Source organism: Trichomycterus rosablanca, chromosome 7 (genome assembly GCF_030014385.1).
Source record: "Trichomycterus rosablanca isolate fTriRos1 chromosome 7, fTriRos1.hap1, whole genome shotgun sequence".
Lineage (NCBI taxonomy): Eukaryota > Metazoa > Chordata > Actinopteri > Siluriformes > Trichomycteridae > Trichomycterus > Trichomycterus rosablanca.
Genome location: NC_085994.1, coordinates 18,473,041 through 18,497,984, shown reverse-complemented (window position 1 = coordinate 18,497,984; position 24,944 = coordinate 18,473,041). Strand labels below are relative to the sequence as shown.

General features: G+C 37.6%; 1 protein-coding gene across 2 annotated transcripts; it reads right to left on the bottom strand.

Moving 5' to 3' along the window:
* LOC134318264 (tumor necrosis factor receptor superfamily member 14-like) lies at positions 1-14,104 on the bottom strand. 2 transcript variants are annotated; one of them, XM_062999096.1, is made up of 9 exons: positions 13,843-14,104; positions 11,783-11,872; positions 5,948-6,073; positions 5,706-5,855; positions 3,113-3,197; positions 2,828-3,018; positions 2,513-2,529; positions 1,335-1,402; positions 1-1,242 (listed from the first exon to the last, which is right to left on the bottom strand). In XM_062999096.1, exons 1-9 carry the CDS (start codon positions 13,880-13,882, stop codon positions 1,212-1,214), a joined length of 798 nt encoding a protein of 265 aa, XP_062855166.1. In that variant the 5' UTR covers positions 13,883-14,104; the 3' UTR covers positions 1-1,211. The 2 variants fall into 2 exon arrangements, with proteins under 2 accessions (XP_062855166.1, XP_062855165.1); XM_062999095.1 differs by having other exon boundaries at positions 1,335-1,405; positions 13,843-14,100.
* Between the last annotated feature and the right edge of the window lie 10,840 nt (positions 14,105-24,944).

Sequence of the window (24,944 nt, the reverse complement as noted above, 5' to 3'; positions counted from 1 at the left end):
TCAAGTCAAAAGAGATCTTTATTAAGAATTATCAGAAAATACATGAAATATAAGAACATATGATATATACATTTTTTTACAATTATAAACCCCTTAATGGTCTGCTCATCCTTTGGTTGAGCTTACTTTGTGTCTAAATACTTGGGTAAAAACAAGCTGTATTTAAATAATCGTGTCTGGGCCGTATTTACTCTACTCTAATATTGGTAGATGCATTTCTAACCTTTATATTAACTTGAAGCTAGCAGCTGAAAAATGATCCATGTTGCAGTTGCATCATTTATGTGATTATCTCAACTGTTTAGCAGAGGCTCATTAAACAAAATGTGTGCACCGGTAAAAATATTAATTGTTTTTGTTTCTATAGTCCCAAGAAACTAAGAAATGCAAATAAATATTTTTTTAAACATTATTTTCTTGGAGAGACCATTAAAGGGTTAATAAACTGTAGCATTGTAAAAATGGTTAATAACATGGTAACACAGATTTACAAATGTTTTAATTCTGTTTAATTTTTTGGATTCTGTATCTCAGATATGGTTAGTCTTAAATTTTTTGTCAAACAATCTCTTCACATTTTCATTACTACCCACATGATAAGCACAGTGTAAGCAGGTGTTTACTGCAGATGTATTTCCTGCACCAGACACATGTGGTGCTGGTTTTACTATTTTGTTGAGAGGGGCAGTCCTGGTAGCTTTTCCTCTTCTTGCCATCACCTGTGCCCACTGGATTCATTGTTTGCTGCTGGAGATTGAGTTGGCAGGTTCACCTTTTCAGTCCAAATGATATAGGCATTGTAAGCTGATACACCAACAATGTTGTAGAAAATCACCAAAGGCCAACATGCAGTCATGTACTATATGCCGCTTCAATTGTTTAAGAATTCTACAACAACATTGTTATATTATTAACCTGTAGTGGTTTTAATTTAATAATAAACTAAAGTAGTTTCACTCAAGAACTGGTCCCTGCTGAGGTTCTTCTCAAGGTTTCCTGTAATGTTAGGTCAGTTTCTCCTTGCCACTGTCACCCTTGGCTTGCTCAAAAGGGGTTTTTGGTCTGTTGGTCCTGGATTTTGTGAAGTTGTTTTGAGACAATGTCCATTGTTATAAACACTATACAAATACACTTGAATTTGAAATTTTAGTTGGATTCTTGGTCACACACATTATTGGTCTTGCTGAACACAAATGAACAACTTAGCAGGATCACGTGATCGCATCCTTCAGGTTTTCTTCTCTAGAGGTGAGCAATAAAACAAATGTTTACTTTTAAGAGGCTTAGCTATCTATAAACATGCATCATTTAAAGTATATGAGTTCATTGCTTACGGTTCGTTTTCACAGTTCAATGATGTCACAAGTTTTGCACTGCCATTGTTTGTTTCTTCAACAGAAATCTGCTAATTAAATGTAAAAAATATACCCATTAATAACATTTATAAAACTCAAGGTTTACAGATACTTCCTTTTCTAACTAATCTAAGTGGTGGGTTTACTGAAAATATGATAGGTCAAAAGCTTGACCATAATCAAGCAAGATTAACATGATTAGAGAGGAATTAGTGAATGTTACACAAAAAGCCCAAGTTCTTAAATCTGCAGTTTAACGTTTTTCTTTTTGTCCTTTACAAAGACCACTGTTGTATGAGCTTTTTTATATTTATATAAAATTCTCATTCATAACTACTGACTGACTGATACATTATCAAACATAATTACTGACAAGGATGTATACAAAATGCAGATGTTGACAAAAAATGAACAAATTAGATGTTCTAATCATTAAGCCACAAAAATCCATAACAATATGCATAGTTACAAGTACAAATTTACAAAAAAATATTTATTATTATATTTTTATAATTATAAAAAATACACAGTACATTATAACTTAACTAGGATTGTGTTTCTTTTAAATAATTGTAATTGTGTTTGTAACATACTGTTTGTTTATGAAACAATTTAATCAAGGGCTAAAAAACTACATTTATTTACTGATAATGGCTTTAATCTGTTTAGTGGATTCAGCACCACCCAGAAATAAAAAGCTCAAGGAGACATATCCATCTCTGAGCAACATTTATTTATTCATTCATTATCTGTAAACCACTGATTTATCCACATCAAGGTCGCGGTGGGTCTGATTCATAGGGGGAAAAGCAGGAAACACCCCGGACAGGCCACCACTGCATCACAGGGCACTCTGGGCAACAAACACTTACAACTTTACCCAATTAGTCAAACACAAGCAGCATTTAGATTAGCCAGTCCACACTCTGGTGGCACAGCAGTTTATTATGCTAGCCCACCACCGCTGAGATCCGGGTTTGAATCTCAGCAGTTCTATTGGCTGCTGCATTGTGCCCAACGTTTTCCAGTAAAACCAGTCCCATCGCAACCTTGACCAGGATAAAGCAGTTGATGACAATGAAATGAAGCAAACACTGGCAATAATGTTTTGGAAAAAGTCTTTAACATCCTACATAACTAAAAAGGTTGGTACTTACTGGTGGTTTCTGGTGATCTGAAATTCAAAAGACAAAAGTAGTTTAAATACTAACTGTAAAAAATACTTAATGCAGTACAACACGTATCTCATATTATACTAATACTATACCACATAGTACAGTACTAATACTTTACATAGTATACTAACACTTCAGATCTCTGACATGTTGCCAGTTTATACATAAAAGCTTTAAACTTTATTGTTTATGCAAAGCACAAAGCTCATCAAATAACACACCCATCATTTTATTAATCATTTAATATTATCTAATATTTCTTTTAATGTAAATTTAATTGAAGATAAAAGTACATACCACTGTGCCATTGCTGCATCATCTTATTTGATTTGCTTAAAGACCTTTGCTTCATGTATAAAAACAGTAAAACAAAAATGAGACTAATAACAAATCCAGGTATGAGAAAGTATCTCTTCCTTCTTTGTTTGCATTGAACATCTTTTACAGAACTGCCTTCCTCGTCTTGAATCATATCTTTGATAGAACAGCTTAAAAAAGAGAAAAAAGTTAAAGATACTTGAAAGGTAAACACAATAATACAAAATAAATTAGACAACCTATATGAAGAAAAATAAAACATACTCAGTCCATTTAGTGCAGTTCTCTCCCTCTGGAGAATAATAACCATGTGAACAGAGCTCACAAACTGTATCTGAGGTTTTGGTCCCTGTAAATAAATAAAGTATTTAAATAAATTATATATATTTATTCATTTTTTGTCACAAAATTCTAGACAAAATAGCCCACAATGAAGTGAAAGCAGGTTTTTAGACATTTGTGCTAATTTATTGTTTTCACTGATACTGCTTGAGATGTTTCTACAATTTAATTGGAGTCCACCTGTGGTAAATTCAATTGATTGGACATGATTGGGGCTTGCCAACACCTGCCTATATAAAGTCCCACAGTTGACAGTGCATATCAGAGTAAACTCAAAGCCATGGGGTCAAAGGAATTATCTGCAGACCTCAGAAACAGGATTGTTAGATCTGGAGAAGGGTATAGAAAAATTGCTGCAGCTTTACAGGTCCCAAAGAGCACAGTGGCCACCATCATTCGTAAATGGAAGAAGTGGAAGGAACCACCAAAGATCTTTCTAGACCTGTCTGCCTGGCCAAACTGGGCGATTGGGAGAGACGGACCTTGGCCAGGGAGGTGAGCAGGAACCCGAGGGTCACTCTGACAAAGCTCCAGCATATCCTTGTGGAGAAGGGAGAACCTATCAGAAGATCAACCATCCAGGCAGCACTCCATGCCTTTATGGTAGAGAGGCCAGACGGAAGCCACTCCTTAAAAAACACGACAGCCCGCTTGAAGTTTGCCAAAAGGCACCTAGAGAACTCTCAAACCATGAGAAAAAAGATTCTCTGGTCTGATGAAACCAAAATTGAACTTTTTGGCCTGAATACCGAGCGTCACTGGAGAAAACCAGGCACTGCTCATCACCTGGCTAATGCCATCCCTACAGTCAAGCATGGCAGTGGCATGCTTGACTGTAGCTAGCATAAATGCAGCTAAGTACATCGAGATCATCGAGAGAAAACCTGCTCCAGAGCGCTCTGGACGTCAGACTGGGGGCGAAGGTTTACCTTCCAACATGACAACGACCCGAAGCACACAGCTAAGAGAACAAAGGAGTGGCTTCAGGAGCAGTCTGTGAATGTCCTTGAGTGACCCAGCCAGAGCCCAGACCTGAATCCAATCGGAAATCTGTGGAAGGAGCTAAAAATGGCTGTGTACCAACGCTCACCATCCAACCTGACAGAGCTTGCAAGGATACGCCAAGAGGAATGGGCGAAAATGTCCAGAAACTAGTGTGCCAAGCTCGTAGCTTCTTTCCCAAGACGCCTTTAAGCTGTAATTGCTGCCAAAAGTGCATCAACCAAGTATCTGCTGTTGCGAAGCCTACATACAGCAGCAGCCAAAAGAACAAAGGCAAGTGCTTCGTAAAGCCTTAAGAATATAAAAAATTTAACAAAATTTGAATAGAAGAAGCCAAGATCCACAGCAAACAGCTCAATTCTGCCAGAACAATTTAATCATTCACTAATGCAAAGAACCCCTACACATAATCCTTCTTTAACAAATACCCCAGACTTTACATCCTACTCTAAGACTAAAAAGAGTTTGAAATTACTTATCACTAACATGTTATCATCCAATTGTATGTCAGTTTACTTCCAAGCAAGTCATTATAGCTTTGCACTACAGGCCTATATGTCACAATACTTTAAAACAAAATAAACAATGAACAACCTCGAGTAAATTTTAACATTTAAACAGTAATTTGCACATTTAAAGTTTTGGGAAATGAAAGATTCCTACATAATTCATATCATCACTTTTAAAGCCACTGCTTTGCTTGGTGTTGAAGTTTTAATGAGAAATGTTTGTGCTTTTTGTAAAACTATTCATCATTAGAGCTGCAGAGTATAAATGTTTTTAATAACAATACATTTTGTAGACATTGTTTTTTTTTTTTTTTTTATATAATGCCTACTATTAAACACTTAAACTTACTAAACACTGGTCATTTAATTTTCTGGTATCTGACCTTTTACTAATTTCTTGAAAGTACTTGAAAGTACTGATAGGGATTTGGATGTTTGAGTTTTCCTTAACATGAAATTGGTTAGTTTGGGTGGAAAATCAGTTGTTTTACTCTTTCAAAAACATAAATCCATTAAATTTTCTGTGTTTCTATAATAAGGTGGGATTCTCTATCGTAGTGGATAGTATTAGTTCTTTTAGTTTACTGTCCATACAACAGCATTTATAAATATATTTATTTACTCCTAAACACATGTATTTTATACTGTGGTATTTTTTGTGCAATCTTAAAATGTTTTGCCCAATGACTCTTTACATTTCTCTTTTTATTTATAATTATTACAATGTCAAAGACTGATTGTGTTTTCTAAGCCTTCTAAGTTTTAAATTAACCAATTTCTTATCTCCCACCTCTCAGTGTCTTGCATCACATTTCAATGACTTTGACTGGCTGAATATCATAAAAAGGAAATGATTTCACTCATTCAGCTCCAGTAGGAAACAATTCACTTGTTAATAACAAGTTTTTACAAATACTTCACAGTTCTAATAAAATCCATATACAGTTTAATTTTTGGTGACCTAATCAGGTAATATTCAGGAAAAGGTTGGAATGACGACCTACCTGGAGTTTTGATCTGTTGCCCTTGTTCACATTTACTGTGTTTCAAAGCCATCTCGCATTCTTTGCCACTGTAATACTTACAATAATGTCCATCCAGAACATCGCAGACAGTATCTTTTATTCTGGTACATTGTTCTGATGCAGACAGGCCTAGTTGTAAAAGGTCAGAATAAAAAAAAACTGAAGACAGTTGATTCATAAATAAACAATTAAAACATGACAAAACACACAAATAAGGATACCTTTATCACATGTTTTACACGGAAAGCACTTGTTAAGTTCATTGGGTGCATTCATGTATGTTCCCTTGGAGCATGGTTTGCACTTTGTGGTGTAAGGACCAGTACAATCTCTTAAAACCACCAAACCTGCAAACACAGACATGAAACAACCAGAAAAGAGAAAGCAACAATTATATATATGTATATAACTATACACAGTGCTGTGAAAAAAAAGTATTTGCCCCCTTACAGATTTCTTTTGTTTTTGCACATTTGTCACACTTAAATGTTTCGGGTTATCAAACAAATTTGAATATCAGACAAGGATAACCTGAGTAAATACAAAAAGCAGTTTATAAATGATGATTTCATTCATTAAGGGAAAAGCTATCCCAAACAACCTGGCCCTATGTGAAAAAGTAATTGGGAACAATTTTGGGAAAGCTGGGTTCAATTTCACTAACCACACCCAGGCCTGATTACTGTAGAATCAAGAAATCACTTAAATAGAACCTGTCTGACAACATGAAGTAAGCACAAATATCTCAAAAAGCAGCACATTATGCCCTGATCAACTACAAAGTAACTGACATCTATCAGAATGGAAAAGGTTACAAAGACATTTCTAAGGCTTTGGGACTCCAGCAAACCACAGTGAGAGCTATTATCCACAAATGAAGAAAACATGGAACAGTGGTGAACCTTCCCAGGAGTGGATTACTACCAAAATTACTCCAAGAACACATCGACGACTTATCCAGGAGGTCACAAAAGAACCCAGAACAACATCTAAAGCACTGCAGGTCTCACTTGCCTCAGTAAAGGTCAATGTTCATGATTCAACAATAAGAAAGAGACTGGGCAAAAATGGTATCCATGGGAGAGTTCCCAGGCAAAAACCACTGCTGACCAAAAGAACACAAAGGCCCGTCTCACATTTGCAAAAAAAATTTCTTGATAATCCCCAAGACTTTTGGGAAAATATTCTGTGGACTGACTAGACAAAAGTCGAACTTCTTGGAAGGTGTGCGTCCCGTTACATCTGGCGTAAAATTAACACAGCATTTCAGAAAAAGAACATCATACCAACAGTCAAACATGGTGGTGGTAGTGTGATGGTCTGGGGCTGCTTTGCTGCTTCAGGACCTGGAAGATTTGCTGTAATTGATGGAACCATGAATTCTGCTCTCTACCAGAAAATCCTGAAGGAGAACGTCCGGCCATCAGTTTGTGACCTTAAGCTTAAGCGTACTTGGGTTCTGCAGCAAGACAATGATTCGAAGCACACCAGCAAGTCAACCTCTGAATGGCTGAAAAAGACCAAAATGAAGGTTTTGGAGTGGCCTAGTCAAAGTCCAGACTTGAATCCAATTGAGATGCTGTGGCATGACCTTAAACAGGCCGTTCGTGCTCAAAAACCCTCCAATGTGGCTGAATTAAAACAATTCTGCAAAGAAGAGTGGGCCAAAATTCCTCCACAGAGATGTGAAAGACTCATTGCCAGTTATCACAAACGCTTGATTGAAGTTGTTGCTGCCAAGGGTGGCACAACCACTTATTAGGTTTTAGGGCTTCACACAGGGTCAGGTTTGTTTTTGATAGCTTTTTTTCCTTATTGAATGAAATCATCACTAAAAAACTGCATTTTGTTTTTACTTAGGTTATCTTTGTCTGATGTTGAAATTTGTTTGATAATCTGAAAAATGTAAGTATGACAAAAAAGCATATATACTGTATATATATATATATATATATATATATATATATATATATATATATATATATATATATATATCGCCAAGTCATTTTTATTATATTACAATTTTAGTAAAACTAAAAAAACTACAACTGTGCATTAAAATACCAGAGGCAGGAATTGTAACTTCTGAGTGACTTTTAATTCATTCTGTTCAGCCATCAGCATATGCAATTTGTTGAGGGGGCCCAACTTTGTTTTTTTTTTAACTGGGGCCCATGAGCTCCTAGTTACACCACTAGTGTTGCATCTAGAAATGGTTCTTGCAATAAAAATGTGCATAACTGTTCAAATTTTGCTTAATTATTAGTTTGCGATTAACTGCGAATGGCTGTCATGCGATAATTTTTTTTAATCGAGATTAATCGCGATTAAAGAGCCAAATTAATCTCGATTAAAAAATTTAATCGCATGACAGCCCTAATATATACTGTATATATATATATATATATATATATATATATATATATTAGGGCTGTCAAACGATTACATTTTTTAATCGCGATTAATCTCAGAATTTCATATAGTTAATCGCGATTAATCACATTAAAAAAAATCTGTGTAAATGTTATAGAAAACAAAGATTTTTATGTGAAATGTTACAATTAAAATGGTGAACACATTTTATGCTAAATGTACTGATGTTAAAAACTGCTGGGACAAGAGAAAACTGTACGGGAGTTTATTCACTCACATACTAGGCAGTAAATGTCAGATTGTAGTTTAGAATTTCTCCATCAGCAAACATTGTAGATCAGCGGTGCTTTAGGTGGGATAAGGCGTAGTTATTGTAACAGACTTTTCTGTGGTTGTATTGTGACAATGGTTTGATGGCCGTTTCTACACGAAGTGAGTGTGTTTTGACCCTTTGGGGCTTCCATAGTGCATGGACTAACGTGCTTGACTCAGCTTTCCGGTATTTGGTACCTTAACAGAATAAGTTAATAAAAGTGTTCTGCTCCCGACAACTTGTGAATATAGCGTGTATTTATTTCTTTATAAGTGCATCACTACAACGCTCGGTTACATTATGTTAACAAACCGCAAATGAAAAACGGTGGCAAGTCCGACATTAAAACGTTTTAATGTCGGACTTGCCACCGTTTTTCATTTGCGGTTTGTTAACATAATGTAACCGAGCGTTGTAGTTCTACCAGTCAAGTCTCAACATTAACTAGAATTTGCGTTAACGGCACTATTATTTTTAATCGCGTTAAATTGAAATCGCGTTAATGCGTTATTATCGCGTTAACTTCGACAGCCCTAATATACAGGGGTTGGACAAAATAACTGAAACACCTGGTTTTAGACCACAATAATTTATTAGTATGGTGTAGGGCCTCCTTTTGCGGCCAATACAGCATCAATTCGTCTTGGAAATGACATATACAAGTCCTGCACAGTGGTCAGAGGGATTTTAAGCCATTCTTCTTGCAGGATAGTGGCCAGGTCACTACGTGATGCTGGTGGAGGAAAACGTTTCCTGACTCGCTTCTCCAAAACACCCCAAAGTGGCTCAATAATATTTAGATCTGGTGACTGTGCAGGCCATGGGAGATGTTCAACTTCACTTTCATGTTCATCAAACCAATCTTTCACCAGTCTTGCTGTGTGTATTGGTGCATTGTCATCCTGATACATGGCACCGCCATTGGATGCACATGGTCCTCCAGAATGGTTCGGTAGTCCTTGGCAGTGACGCGCCCATCTAGCACAAGTATTGGGCCAAGGGAATGCCATGATATGGCAGCCCAAACCATCACTGATCCACCCCCATGCTTCACTCTGGGCATGCAACAGTCTGGGTGGTACGCTTCTTTGGGGCTTCTCCACACCGTAACTCTCCCGGATGTGGGGAAAACAGTAAAGGTGGACTCATCAGAGAACAATACATGTTTCACATTGTCCACAGCCCAAGATTTGCGCTCCTTGCACCATTGAAACCGACGTTTGGCATTGGCACGAGTGACCAAAGGTTTGGCTATAGCAGCCCGGCCGTGTATATTGACCCTGTGGAGCTCCCGACGGACAGTTCTGGTGGAAACAGGAGAGTCGAGGTGCACATTTAATTCTGCCGTGATTTGGGCAGCCGTGGTTTTATGTTTTTTGGATACAATCCGGGTTAGCACCCGAACATCCCTTTCAGACAGCTTCCTCTTGCGTCCAAAGTTAATCCTGTTGGATGTGGTTTGTCCTTCTTGGTGGTATGCTGACATTACCCTGGATACCGTGGCTCTTGATACATCACAAAGACTTGCTGTCTTGGTCACAGATGCGCCAGCAAGACGTGCACCAACAATTTGTCCTCTTTTGAACTCTGGTATGTCACCCATAATGTTGTGTGCATTGCAATATTTTGAGCAAAACTGTGCTCTTACCCTGCTAATTGAACCTTCACACTCTGCTCTTACTGGTGCAATGTGCAATTACTGAAGATTGGCCACCAGACTGGTCCAATTTAGCCATGAAACCCCCCACACTAAAATGACAGGTGTTTCAGTTATTTTGTCCAACCCCTGTATATATATACAGTGTATCACAAAAGTGAGTACACCCCTCACATTTCTGCAGATATTTAAGTATATCTTTTCATGGGACAACACTGACAAAATGACACTTTGACACAATGAAAAGTAGTCTGTGTGCAGCTTATATAACAGTGTAAATTTATTCTTCCCTCAAAATAACTCAATATACAGCCATTAATGTCTAAACCACCGGCAACAAAAGTGAGTACACCCCTTATTGAAAGTTCCTGAAGTGTCAATATTTTGTGTGGCCATCATTATTTCCCAGAACTGCCTTAACTCTCCTGGGCATGGAGTTTACCAGAGCTTCACAGGTTGCCACTGGAATGCTTTTCCACTCCTCCATGACGACATCACGGAGCTGGCGGATATTCGAGACTTTGCGCTCCTCCACCTTCCGCTTGAGGATGCCCCAAAGATGTTCTATTGGGTTTAGGTCTGGAGACATGCTTGGCCAGTCCATCACCTTTACCCTCAGCCTCTTCAATAAAGCAGTGGTCGTCTTAGAGGTGTGTTTGGGGTCATTATCATGCTGGAACACTGCCCTGCGACCCAGTTTCCGAAGGGAGGGGATCATGCTCTGCTTCAGTATTTCACAGTACATATTGGAGTTCATGTGTCCCTCAATGAAATGTAACTCCCCAACACCTGCTGCACTCATGCAGCCCCAGACCATGGCATTCCCACCACCATGCTTGACTGTAGGCATGACACACTTATCTTTGTACTCCTCACCTGATTGCCGCCACACATGCTTGAGACCATCTGAACCAAACAAATTAATCTTGGTCTCATCAGACCATAGGACATGGTTCCAGTAATCCATGTCCTTTGTTGACATGTCTTCAGCAAACTGTTTGCAGGCTTTCTTGTGTAGAGACTTCAGAAGAGGCTTCCTTCTGAGGTGACAGCCATGCAGACCAATTTGATGTAGTGTGACGACCAACGTGAGGTCTGTTCTGAGTGGACCCTGCTCTTTTAAAACGCTGGATGATCTTGGCCACTGTGCTGCAGCCCAGTTTCAGGGTGTTGGCAATCTTCTTGTAGCCTTGGCCATCTTCATGTAGCGCAACAATTCGTCTTTTAGGATCCTCAGAGAGTTCTTTGCCATGAGGTGCCATGTTGGAACTTTCAGTGACCAGTATGAGAGAGTGTGAGAGCTGTACTACTAAATTGAACACACCTGCTCCCTATGCACACCTGAGACCTAGTAACACTAACAAATCACATGACATTTTGGAGGGAAAATGACAAGCAGTGCTCAATTTGGACATTTAGGGGTGTAGTCTCTTCGGGGTGTACTCACTTTTGTTGCCGGTGGTTTAGACATTAATGGCTGTATATTGAGTTATTTTGAGGGAAGAATAAATTTACACTGTTATATAAGCTGCACACAGACTACTTTTCATTGTGTCAAAGTGTCATTTTGTCAGTGTTGTCCCATGAAAAGATATACTTAAATATCTGCAGAAATGTGAGGGGTGTACTCACTTTTGTGATACACTGTATATATATACAGTATACAGTATATATATACTCATTCACACACACACACAAATAATCATGTTATACCTATATTACACATAGGACAGCATTTCCCTGCCGATGATAGATATTCACTTTGGCCACAATCATTTCCATATGCGAGTACAGCACAGATACCTGTGTGGAGACAAAATACAAGTTTCATAACAGCATATTTTTTTAAAACCCCTTATAAAATTACAAAGAACTGTATCATTACAAAGTTTATGTTATTAATGCAGTCACAGAAACAAAATATTGACAGAAGAAAATTTAAATCCCAAAACTGCTTGCCCCTGTGAGCTTTTAATCAAAACGACAAGAAAAGAAAATGGTAAGAACCACCCACAGCTGATATCAGGCTACTGAAAGATATTGCACAGTTTATTTGTTAAGTTTATATTGCAATGACTTTATCCTGGTCAGGGTCACAAGAGGTCCGGTTTTACCAGGAAACACTGAGCGCAAGGCTTAGATACCCTAGACAGGGCATCATGCCATTGCAGGGATTTGGTCTGCTGTTACTGAGCAAATTTTTAAATACAAAAGCTAGGTAAATTGACTTTGTCTGCCTATTATCATTTGTCTGCTTAAAAAATTCAGGTAAACCTCGGAATCATACACTACATGGCCAAAGATATGTGGACACCTTTCCATGAACATCCTATTCTAAAACCATGGTTATTAACATGAAGCTCCCTCTTTGTGGTTGTAAGCTTCTCTTCTGGAAAGGCTTTTTGCAAGATTATTAAGTGCGTGAAATTTGTGTCTATTCACTCAGAACAGCATTTGTTATGTCTGGTTCTAATGTTGGATGAGAAGGCTCATAATGTGTTCCATTTTTAACCAATGTCAATCTGTTCAGGTCATTAAAACTGTTCAACACCAAACTTGTCATCTCTGTCTTTATGGACCTTGTTCTGTAGACAGTAACATAGTAATGCTAAAAACAAAAAGCTTTTTTTAAATCAATGTCACAAAGTTGTAAGCACATAATATATTTTATAGAATGAATTTCATACACCTGTAACCAGTGGGTGTGGCTGAAACACCTAAACCTAATAACTAGGAGAGGCGTCCACATGCTTTTGGCCAAATAGTGTTGTTTTGTTAAAGGTTGTTTTTATTTTTTGCCCAGTGTAACTGTTCATATACCAGATATAGAACAAGGAGGGAGATGAGCAATCAGTGGATTTTTCTGAGGCAAACTGAAACTGTTATTCAGCAACCTTATTTTACAGGGGATCTTCAAAAAGTTTTTATATTTTCTTTGGAAACGGTGAGGACACGTGTCTGAGAGACGGAGAGAGCTTATAGTCCGGATTTAGCACCATCTGATTTCCACCTTTTTGAACTGCTCAAAGAAGCTTTAAAAGGAAGAAGATTTTCTTGTGACGATGATGTGAAAGCATCTGTGCACCGGTGGCTATGCACTCAACCAAAAACATTTTTTGCTGATGGCATTAAAAAGTTGGTAGGACACTGGGAAAATGCATGGGAAGGTGACTATGTAGAAAAGTGATGTAATTTGTTTTTTACAATTCTAATCAATAACATTTTTTTAAGTGCGGAAAGTTTTTAAAGAACCCTCGTATGATTATTACATTTTAACTAATCGTGGTCAGTCTGAGGAGGAACCGACGACACTTGCGAAATGAAAAGACTGACTGATTCAGATCATAAATCCAACAACCAGGCAACAAGTCAACAACTTGAAATGTGGTTTTATGTATTGTTATTTTTTCATGTTATGGAAGAATGTTAATTAATGCAAAGGAACCGACTGAAAACAAAAACAAAAAGAGATGTAACAACATGTGTTGATGTATGGAACGTGTGACGGTTTTATGTTTCAGTACGGAACAGTTAAATCCACGCACACAGATGTATGCGCCGCGGGTTTGTAATAGAAATGTTTGTACATGCGATAGTTAATGTTCGTTACTGTTGTACATTTAATAAATATAAAGTAAGCAAGTACAATGCTTCAATCGTCCATTCTGTTTATTGACAAGATAGTCGAAAAAGGGAACAGAGTGAAACATTAACGAGCAACTGCGTCAATCAGAAAGAAGACCAGACCCTGACCGTGTAGCTTTCCTGCTTACCGAGTATGTGCAAACCAACTGTTAGTTTTTGTTCTTCCATTCTGTTTCTCAAACCACCAGTTCAATCCCACATGAGAGGGTTTATCCGATTATACATGATTATGCTTCCTCTTGTCTTCGTTTTAGCTCCTGAGGTAAAAATTCAAAACGCGTACCAGAACTGCGCAATTCTTTCTGTCCATGCCGCATTCGACACAATTCTATATCAATACTGAAAATTAATTAACTGCCGTTATTAATTTAATTAATAACTTTAGTTAAATTGTTAAATTTATGTCCGTTTATACATACTACAACGTAAAAAAAATGGCTGCGGAACGGTTTGGACATGCGTTCCAAATCGCATTTGTGTTATAGGTAGTGTGCATATCACATTAGAAAAGATTACGGGTCTTTAAGAAACGACTCGCTCTGATAGTGCATCATGTTCTAAAATATCTATTTTGTTAAAATTTAATTAATATTTGATCTAGAATTTAATTAAATCGGCTTTTATTTTTTTAAGTACGTAGTGTAGGTAGCATCACTCAATTTTAGGACGCAGCCTTGGGTGTGTCGCTGTTAAGCAAACCTCAAAACACCACACGCCATTGAAAGATACACGTGACCTACTGGTTTAGTCTGGGGAATTCCAAAAAATTTATTATTAAAAACAAACAACACAAATACATTTTACATCTGCATTTACATAAATACAGGCAGTGAAATATGGAGAGGAATTAGTGCCAGATTCATATGTAGACTACAGTGAAACAGTTTGAAATGCAGTAAACACATCTTTGCAATTTAATACAGTATTAACTTGAATACGTACCACAATGAAAATCAAAACCTTTTTATTTAGGTTGGTAAAATGTCTTTTCGTCACAAAGTAAAAGATGAAAAAGAAACTATATTTGTCATGATACTTGGCTACAACGAAATTTAGCTTGACACTCTCCAAAAAGATTTTTAAAAAAAAGAAGGAATATTTACACAGGATAATCAGTACAATTTAAGTATGGATCTCAAGATAAATAAAATAAATTACGGGTGTATATGTAAAGTGACAGTGCTCAGATTAGGATATTGACATTGGTGGGAAAGTCTAGCACACTCAGAAGAGAGTCTGTAATGCTGCTGAAGACATGGAAGCTGCTGCTAAAACTGGAAGGACACTCTTTAATTTAATAAGTTAAGGATGTTTTTTTTTTTTTTACAGAGTACAGTGGTATCTTGTAACTCGACGTCCCCTAAACTAGAAAGATCTGAAACTTGACGCACTTTCAGGGAGAAATTTGTACACTTAAACTCGACGTTTTGGCGCCCAGGTGGCGCAACGGGATATTCTGGTAGCACACCAGCGCCGAGATTCTGAACTCCTCGGTTCGAAACTTGCATGGCACAGGTTGGCTGGTCGCCATCTGACGGGCATTATTGGCAGTGCCTGCAGCAGATACTAATTGGCCACCGTATTTGCAGGGGTAAGAACCGGACTATGTGTGGGTGGGTGTGTCTTCATACGCTGTGTAAACTGATTGGCGGAAGAGACGCCTGTGCAGAATGCATGGACGAGAAGAGGAGGGCTGTACATGTGTCGGAAGAGGCGTGTACAGCGACATGCTCTCCTCGGATGCAATCTGGTATTTCTCAGGATCAGAGAACAAAATTGAGTGCGCTAAATCAGGAGGAAAATGGGGAGAAAAAAAATCAGCCTTTTGAAAAATGTATTAATTTAATTTCAAGTTAACAATGAACAGCTGCTTTGTTTAGAGCTCAGATTGAGCGACGCGGTGAAACGTGATCAAAGAGTGCATATTAGACGAATAACAATCAAATCAACTCTGAAAGCTCCACATGTATCTGTGGTTAGCTGTACTTTCAAAAAAGCGGTGCACAAAACTTAACGTGGAAAAAAGCAGAAAAGTGCAAAAGTTATTTGTGCTTTTCATGTGAATGTGCCTTTACTGAACGGAATACAGTATTCCAAGATCAAGCATGTCTACGATTAAAAAAGGGTAGGAAAACAATAAAGAAGTAAAGATAAAGTGCAGGTTTTATTGTATTTTTATACTGATTTTAACAGTTTACAATTGTATTTCAGTGTTTTTATAGTATACTTGTGTTATATTCAGTGTGTCAAAAACAACCCCATTATTTTACATTAGCCTAAATATATGCAGTTCCACGGGACCATGGAAGCATGAACAGGTTTCCCATACATCCTTATGGGAAAAAATACCTAATAACTCAACGTCTTTTAAACTCAACGCCAGTACCAGAACCAATTGACATCAAGTTTCAAGGTACCACTGTATATGCTTTTCAAAGTTGAATCGCTTGTGATGCCCGGATTATACTCAAAAAAGACTTGCTGAACAATCCATTGTCACCAGTGTATGATTTTTCTCTTCATAATGCGCCATACATATTCAATAGGAGACAGTTCTGGCTTGCAGGCAGGTCAGTCAAGCATACACACTTTAAGTTTATTAAGCCATGCTGTTGTAACTCGTGCAGAATGAAGCCTGCTTGTCCTGGTCTGATAGATACGGAGTTCCCGAGAAAATTTATTCACAGTTTATTACAGTTCATCTACATGTTCAGCAACGATTACATAAATAAAAGTTAGCTTAGGTGGACAGGTTGAAGGTTGTTGTTTGTACATGAATATCAACCATCTTTGCTACTGTGTGTCCCAAATGTTGTTGAGACTGATGTATACTTAATAAATATCCAGGAACGCCTCTACTGCCAGTATGCCCCTCACTACATTGAGTATTTACACATATTTACACAGCATGGTTCAGCTCATATTACTGTGAAACACAAACATTGTGTCAAGGTCAATAAGCATAACTTTTAGTTTTTTAAGAGCTAGGTCAAACTACACATGTAGTAGATAGCAGATTAACTCCTCAATGAAATTATTAAATAATCAGTCAAAATGAAATATAATAATACTTCTTGTCATAAAATGTGAGAAAACATATAACCTTTATGCCTGAAAACTTGTTTTACATATTAAACAACTATTTACAGTTGGAATTATGTCTTACCAGCAATGTACAATGTGCAAGGTGACTTTCCTTAGGGAAAAAATAAACAGAATATACACATTAAAATACATACATATTTAATATGACACATTTAAATTGTCTAGTTAATGGCTTATGGTCTGAAGCTCAAGTGCAACTGGATTATGCAGCAAAACAATGATCTGAAGCAGAAGCAAAAAGCCCCCATTAAATAGGAAATTTAGGGTTGAAAGCCCTTCAATCTGACTGAATTTTGAGTCAATTCTGGCAAGAAAAGTCGGCTAGCAACTTTAAAGACTGATCTTCAGTTATCAGAAGCAGCTTTTTTTTAAATGTGGAACAATCATGTGCCCTCCGACATGTGCGCAGTCCTAGCAGACCCCTTCTTAATGCTTGTGCTTCTGCACAGGCACCTCAGTCTGCTAACCAGGGTCCCTGCACAGCGTTTGAAGACCCCACCCACTTAGTCTGGTCATTTCCCCACCCAGCAGACACAGTGGCCAAATTGTGGCTGCCACAGGCACTGTCAATTGTGCCCGCTAAATGGCACAAAATCCGAACCAGGGTGTTCAGAATGTCGGCGCTGGTCTGTAAGCAGAATATACTGCTGCGCCACCCAGGTGCCTACAAACATTGTTTTGTATTAAATGTTCTTCTTGACGTTTGATGAAAATGTGGAATAGAACTTACCAAACTATTACGCTAACCCACCACTACTGAGATGTGTTCTAATCTCAGTGGTGCTACCAGCCAGACGTCTAAACAGACATGATTGGCTATGTCTGGTTTGGGGGTGATGGCCAAAGCTTTGCTGTCTGTTGTTTGTCCACTGTTTCCACCACTGTTTTCCGAGGGAACTGAACCTGCTGAGACCCGGACTGAATGAAGCAGGTGATGAAAATACAAATTAAATTGCTGGGGTTTGATGACCAAACAATGTTTAGGTGATGGATCACTGCAATAACGCTAATATGGTAATGACATGGTAGTGTGTGTTGTTCTAAGTGTTTATTGTGTTTATTTTGGTGTATCTTGTGCAGCATATATATTTCATACCCCATCACTGCTTGACACTGATAAATTCTGTAATGACTAAATCTTGATAAACTGCTGTAATAAACATAAAAAGAAAACAAATCAAAGTTCCTCCTCACATTTACAACAAATATGTTTTTGGAGAAAGACATGTTAATACTGTAACATCAAATTATTTAATTGACAGGAAAATTTAAAGGTTTGACATATGACATTTGATTATGTTTTCAGAGAATATCGCAAAGTTTGATTAAGTAGTGTTCTATTTTTTAAATCAGTGTTTTTTTAAGTTTGAAAGCTTAGATTTTCAGTTTCCACCCAAATTCTGTTTTAAGTTTTAGTTAGGTTAAACCTTCATGGCTGAGTAAGCGTCTTCTTCGGAGCATGACTATTCACGAGCGTCCTCTTCAGAGGTAAATGACTGTGTTAATGATGTAATGAAAGAGATGTTATCAACCAAAGAGTCACAGCAGAAAATCATGCCACATACACCAGTAAAGAGCCCGGGTCGTCTAACGTCCTTTACACGGCAATCCAAAGCCTTAGCCGTAAGTTTGATGACCTTGCTGAGTTTATTCGTGCCTTCGAATTTCAGCTTCAAGAAAACACCGAAGCAATCCTTAAAGTTAGAGAGTCGGTGGATGCAAACACTGCAGCATTGAAAGGAATTACTGAAGATGTGACAAAATTGAAAACTCAAGCGATGTTTCTTTTCTCATGATTCCTCACATTCAGCAGCGGTTGCTATTTTATTTAAGAATTTACATTGTAAGATTATCGATTTCAAGAGTGATACAAAGGGTCATTGGATTATGGTTATTCTTGATTTTAGTGAAAGTAACTATTTGCTCTTGAATGTTTATGGTCACACCAACAGGGCTAATTGATTAATTGATGTTATTTCCAGTCAGTAAGTGGGAATGGTTTAAATGTAAAGTGAAAAGGCTGGCAAGAAAAGAAGGGAAAAAATTAGCGCTAGAGAGAAACATTAGGCAGTCATCCATTCTATCGAAAATATTTGTTTATGCAGTAAAGTAACGTTAGATGTGGATGAAACTAAAGAACCCTATCTTCTGCAGTCTGATATGGATGATATGAGTGAAAGGAGCCTTTATTCAATCCAGAGCACGGTGGTTGGAAAAAGGAGAGTAAAATTCATCCTATTTCTTTAATTTAGAAAAACAAAGACAAACCAGGAAAACAGTTAATAAATTAATCATAGATAATACTATATGTGACGATCAGACAAAAATTGACAGTTTTATTTATTCATTTTTAGTGATTTATATAAATGTAAACATTCTTCATTTGATTGTGACTTATTCTTTAATTTACTTAAGGATAACATCCCTAAAGTAGATGATGTTATACAGTGTATCACAAAAGTGAGTACACCCCTCACATTTCTGCAGATATTTAAGTATATCTTTTCATGGGACAACACTGACAAAATGACACTTTGACACAATGAAAAGTAGTCTGTGTGCAGCTTATATAACAGTGTAATTTTATTCTTCCCTCAAAATAACTCAATATACAGCCATTAATGTCTAAACCACCGGCAACAAAAGTGAGTACACCCCTAAGAGACTACACCCCTAAATGTCCAAATTGAGCACTGCTTGTCATTTTCCCTCCAAAATGTCATGTGATTTGTTAGTGTTACTAGGTCTCAGGTGTGCATAGGGAGCAGGTGTGTTCAATTTAGTAGTACAGCTCTCACACTCTCTCATACTGGTCACTGAAAGTTCCAACATGGCACCTCATAGCAAAGAACTCTCTGAGGATCTTAAAAGACGAATTGTTGCGCTACATGAAGATGGCCAAGGCTACAAGAAGATTGCCAACACCCTGAAACTGAGCTGCAGCACAGTGGCCAAGATCATCCAGCGTTTTAAAAGAGCAGGGTCCACTCAGAACAGACCTCGCGTTGGTCGTCCAAAGAAGCTGAGTGCACGTGCTCAGCGTCACATCCAACTGCTGTCTTTGAAAGATAGGCGCAGGAGTGCTGTCAGCATTGCTGCAGAGATTGAAAAGGTGGGGGGTCAGCCTGTCAGTGCTCAGACCATACGCCGCACACTACATCAAATTGGTCTGCATGGCTGTCACCCCAGAAGGAAGCCTCTTCTGAAGTCTCTACACAAGAAAGCCCGCAAACAGTTTGCTGAAGACATGTCAACAAAGGACATGGATTACTGGAACCATGTCCTATGGTCTGATGAGACCAAGATTAATTTGTTTGGTTCAGATGGTCTCAAGCATGTGTGGCGGCAATCAGGTGAGGAGTACAAAGATAAGTGTGTCATGCCTACAGTCAAGCATGGTGGTGAGAATGCCATGGTCTGGGGCTGCATGAGTGCAGCAGGTGTTGGGGAGTTACATTTCATTGAGGGACACATGAACTCCAATATGTACTGTGAAATACTGAAGCAGAGCATGATCCCCTCCCTCCGGAAACTGGGTCGCAGGGCAGTGTTCCAGCATGATAATGACCACAAACACACCTCTAAGACGACCACTGCTTTATTGAAGAGGCTGAAGGTAAAGGTGATGGACTGGCCAAGCATGTCTCCAGACCTAAACCCAATAGAACATCTTTGGGGCATCCTCAAGCGGAAGGTGGAGGAGCGCAAAGTCTTGAATATCCGCCAGCTCCGTGATGTCGTCATGGAGGAGTGGAAAAGCATTCCAGTGGCAACCTGTGAAGCTCTGGTAAACTCCATGCCCAGGAGAGTTAAGGCAGTTCTGGGAAATAATGGTGGCCACACAAAATATTGACACTTCAGGAACTTTCACTAAGGTGTGTACTCACTTTTGTTGCCGGTGGTTTAGACATTAATGGCTGTATATTGAGTTATTTTGAGGGAAGAATAAATTTACACTGTTATATAAGCTGCACACAGACTACTTTTCATTGTGTCAAAGTGTAATTTTGTCAGTGTTGTCCCATGAAAAGATATACTTAAATATCTGCAGAAATGTGAGGGGTGTACTCACTTTTGTGATACACTGTAATTGGTACTACAGAGGCGGATCTTACGATTTCCGAACTTGACGATGCGATTTCCAGGATGCCTAATGGAAAATCTCCAGGCCTTGATGGCCTTACAGTTGAATTCATAAAACATTTTTGGCCTGGTATAAAAAACTGTTTTTGAAGCCTTTAAAGACTGTATAGGTAGTTCTACCATGTCTCCTACCATGAAACATGGTTTAATCACTCTCCTCCCAAAGCCAAATAAAGATGATTTACATCTTGATAACTGGAGGCCCATAACACTTCTTTCTTGCGACTATAAGTTGCTTTCACTTGTATATGCAAACAGACTGAAAAGGGGGCTGAGTAGGTTAATTGATGAAACCCAGTCTGCTTTCATTAAAGGTAGACATATTCACAATCATACTCGTCTGCAATCATATTAGTCTGGCGCTCAATATGCTTGACTCTGAACAAAGTTTAATTGAATTCTTAGACTTCTTTAAAGCTTTTAATATGTTGGAACATAAGTTCTTGTTTAAAACCCTGGAATTATTAGGATTCGGTCCTCATTTTTGCAAAGTCATTTTTATGTTTAATAATGACATTTACAGTAGTATATCTCTTACCCATGGTTCATCACCAAAATTCAAAATTAACAGGGGAATTCGTCAAGGGTGTCCTATCGCTCCTTTATTGTTTATTTTAGCTGTAGAGTTAATGGCTATACATATCAAAAAGTCTGAGGTTGTTCATGGTATAGACATCCTTGGTAGAGAATTTATTATAAGTCAGTTTGCTGATGATACAGCCTTATTTTTGAAGAATAGTGATATGGTCCCCATAGTTATTTATACCCCCCCCCCCCCCCCCCCGCCCCAAAGCTTCCGGTTTGTCTTTAAACCTAAAAAAAATGTGAAATACTGGCAATTCATAGTTGTACATTAAAATAAATTGCTAATATTCCTGTAAGGTCAGAGGTTAAATATCTAGGTGTTCTTTTAACTAAAAACGTTGACAAAAGGGATGAGTTGAATTTAATTCCCAGGTTAGCTAAAATGAAAAGTTTGCTGAATCAGTGGTTAACTAGAGACTTGTCTATTTTAGGTTGTATTTTTCTTTCCCCATAAGTCTTTACTTTGGAATAACAGGTTTATCAGTTAATCTCTTTTTAAAGCTGAATGGTTCGAAAGGGGTATCTTGTTTGTTCAAGACCTACTGGACAGAGATGGATGTTTTTTTTTTAATCTTACAACTGTTTTGTAGTAAAGTATGGTGTAAAAACTACTCGTAAAGGCTTTGAGAAGATCTGCAGAGCAATACCCTCAGCTTTTTTAAGACTCATTCAAAGATGTCTTCAGAACTCCTTATTGCAGTCCAATCTGTCTTTACCTACCTTAAAAGTCTCTAATGTTGATTTGTTTGATACAAAATGTAGTAACAAACTAATAAGTAAGGAGTTTAAATGTTTATTTTTTGGCGACTTTTACTCTCCTTCCTGTGAAGTTGAGGTGTCATTGAGAGACATTATTTTTATAGTCTTTGCCAGTTGCTCCTAAGGTTAAAGAGACACATTACAAAGTTATGTTTAACATACAGTGTATCACAAAAGTGAGTACACCCCTCACATTTCTGCAAATATTTTATTATATCTTTTCATGGGACAACACTATAGAAATAAAACTTGGATATAACTTAGAGTAGTCAGTGTACAGCTCGTATAGCAGTGTAGATTTACTGTCTTCTGAAAATAACTCAACACACAGCCATTAATGTCTAAATGGCTGGCAACATAAGTGAGTACACCCCACAGTGAACATGTCCAAATTGTGTCAATATTTTGTGTGACCACCATTATTATCCAGCACTGCCTTAACCCTCCTGGGCATGGAATTCACCAGAGCTGCACAGGTTGCTACTGGAATCCTCTTCCACTCCTCCATGATGACATCACGGAGCTGGTGGATGTTAGACACCTTGAACTCCTCCACCTTCCACTTGAGGATGCGCCACAGGTGCTCAATTGGGTTTAGTCCATCACCTTTACCTTCAGCTTCCTCAGCAAGGCAGTTGTCATCTTGGAGGTTGTGTTTGGGGTCGTTATCCTGTTGGAAAACTGCCAGTTTTCGAAGGGAGGGGATCATGCTCTGTTTCAGAATGTCACAGTACATGTTGGAATTCATGTTTCCCTCAATGAACTGCAGCTCCCCAGTGCCAGCAACACTCATGCAGCCCAAGACCATGACCAGCCCTGCTCCCCATTTACACCTGGGACCTTGACACATGACACCAGGGGCACATTTGGGCACAATTTGGACATGTTCACTGTGGGGTGTACTCACTTATGTTGCCAGCTATTTAGACATTAATGGCTGTGTGTTGAGTTATTTTCAGAAGACAGTAAATCTACACTGCTATACAAGCTGTACACTGACTACTCTAAGTTATATCCAAGTTTCATGTCTATAGTGTTGTCCCATGAAAAGATATAATGAAATATTTGCAGAAATATGAGGGGTGTACTCACTTTTGTGATACACTGTATATCCCATTAGCGAGCTATTTCAGAAGAGATTTCAATTTGAATCTGAGCCTGGTGTCTTTTGTACTTCTGCTGTGGAGACTACTGTTCACCTGTTCTTTCAATGTATTTATTCCAGTCAGTTTTGGAGAGATTTACACAGCTGGTTAATTTTAAAAATTGATAATGTGTCTTCTGTAAACATAATCAGGAGCCACACGTTTGATTTAGTTAATGTTATTATCCTTTAGGGAAAATATATCCACATTTGTAAATGGAAAAATTATAATGTTGTATAGTTGTATTGTAGGTAGTGTGCATATCACATTAGAAAAGATTACTGTTCTTTAAGAAACGACTCGCTCGGATAGTGCATCATGTTTTAAAATATATTATATATTGCTCCAGTGTAATTAGTGTCGCTGTTAAGTAAACCTCAAAACACGAAACATTATGTTTTGTTTATGGAGAACAGACAGATTTAAAATTGTAATTATGGTACTAAACACAGACAAATCCAAGAACTTGAATGATGCAGATCGATCACATCTGCAGCTGCTAGCTAAACTGCAAAAGCAAAAATGACTTTTATAAAGTTGTACACATCCAGGACAGGAGCAGTCCCGAGGCTTTAAGATGTCAAATAGAATATAAGAACAAAGGACTGAAAAACAACAAATGAGGTAATAAAACTCCAAACAAAACAGCAATATTAATTTGTGTAAAATTTATTTAAAAACCTGCACATATTGTTCACAATTGTTTTCATGAAAGTTGATTAGTGAAATTTCATTTCATTTTCATTGCCTGAATATAACATCTATTATTAACAATAAGTTTATCAAACTTAAAACTCAAAAGAGATTAAATAAATGTTAAGAAGAAGTTCAGCCTATTTTACACATTAATGTACTCACACTATTAAGCAATTAACCCTCCTATTATGCTAAAAAATAATTACATCCATAATGTTACGGGTCAGATAGACCTGCACAGTTTAAATACACTCAAAGCCATGCAAAAGGTCGAGTCAAAAAAGTAAATCTTTATTAAGAATTATCAGAAAATTCATGAAATATAAGAACATATGATATATACATTTTGTAACAATTATAAACCCCTTAATGGTCTGCTCATCCATTTGGTTGAGCTTACATTGTGTCCAAATACACTATTTAAATAATCGTGTCTGGGCCGTATCTACTCTACTCTAATATTGGTAGATGCATTTCTAACCTTTATATTAACTTGAAGCTAGCAGCTGAAAAATGATCCATGCTGCAGTTGCATCATTTATGTGATTATCTCAACTGTTTAGCAGAGGCTCATTAAACAAAATGTGTGTACTAGTAAAAATATTAATTGTTTTTGTTTCTATAGTCCCAAGAAACTAAGAAATGCAAATAAATATTTTTTTTAACATTATTTTCTGGGTGAGACCATTAAAGGGTTAATAAACTGTAGCATTGTAAAAATGGTTAATAACATGGTGACATGGTAACACAGATTTACAAATGTTTTAATTCTGTTCACATTTTTGGATTTTGTAGTT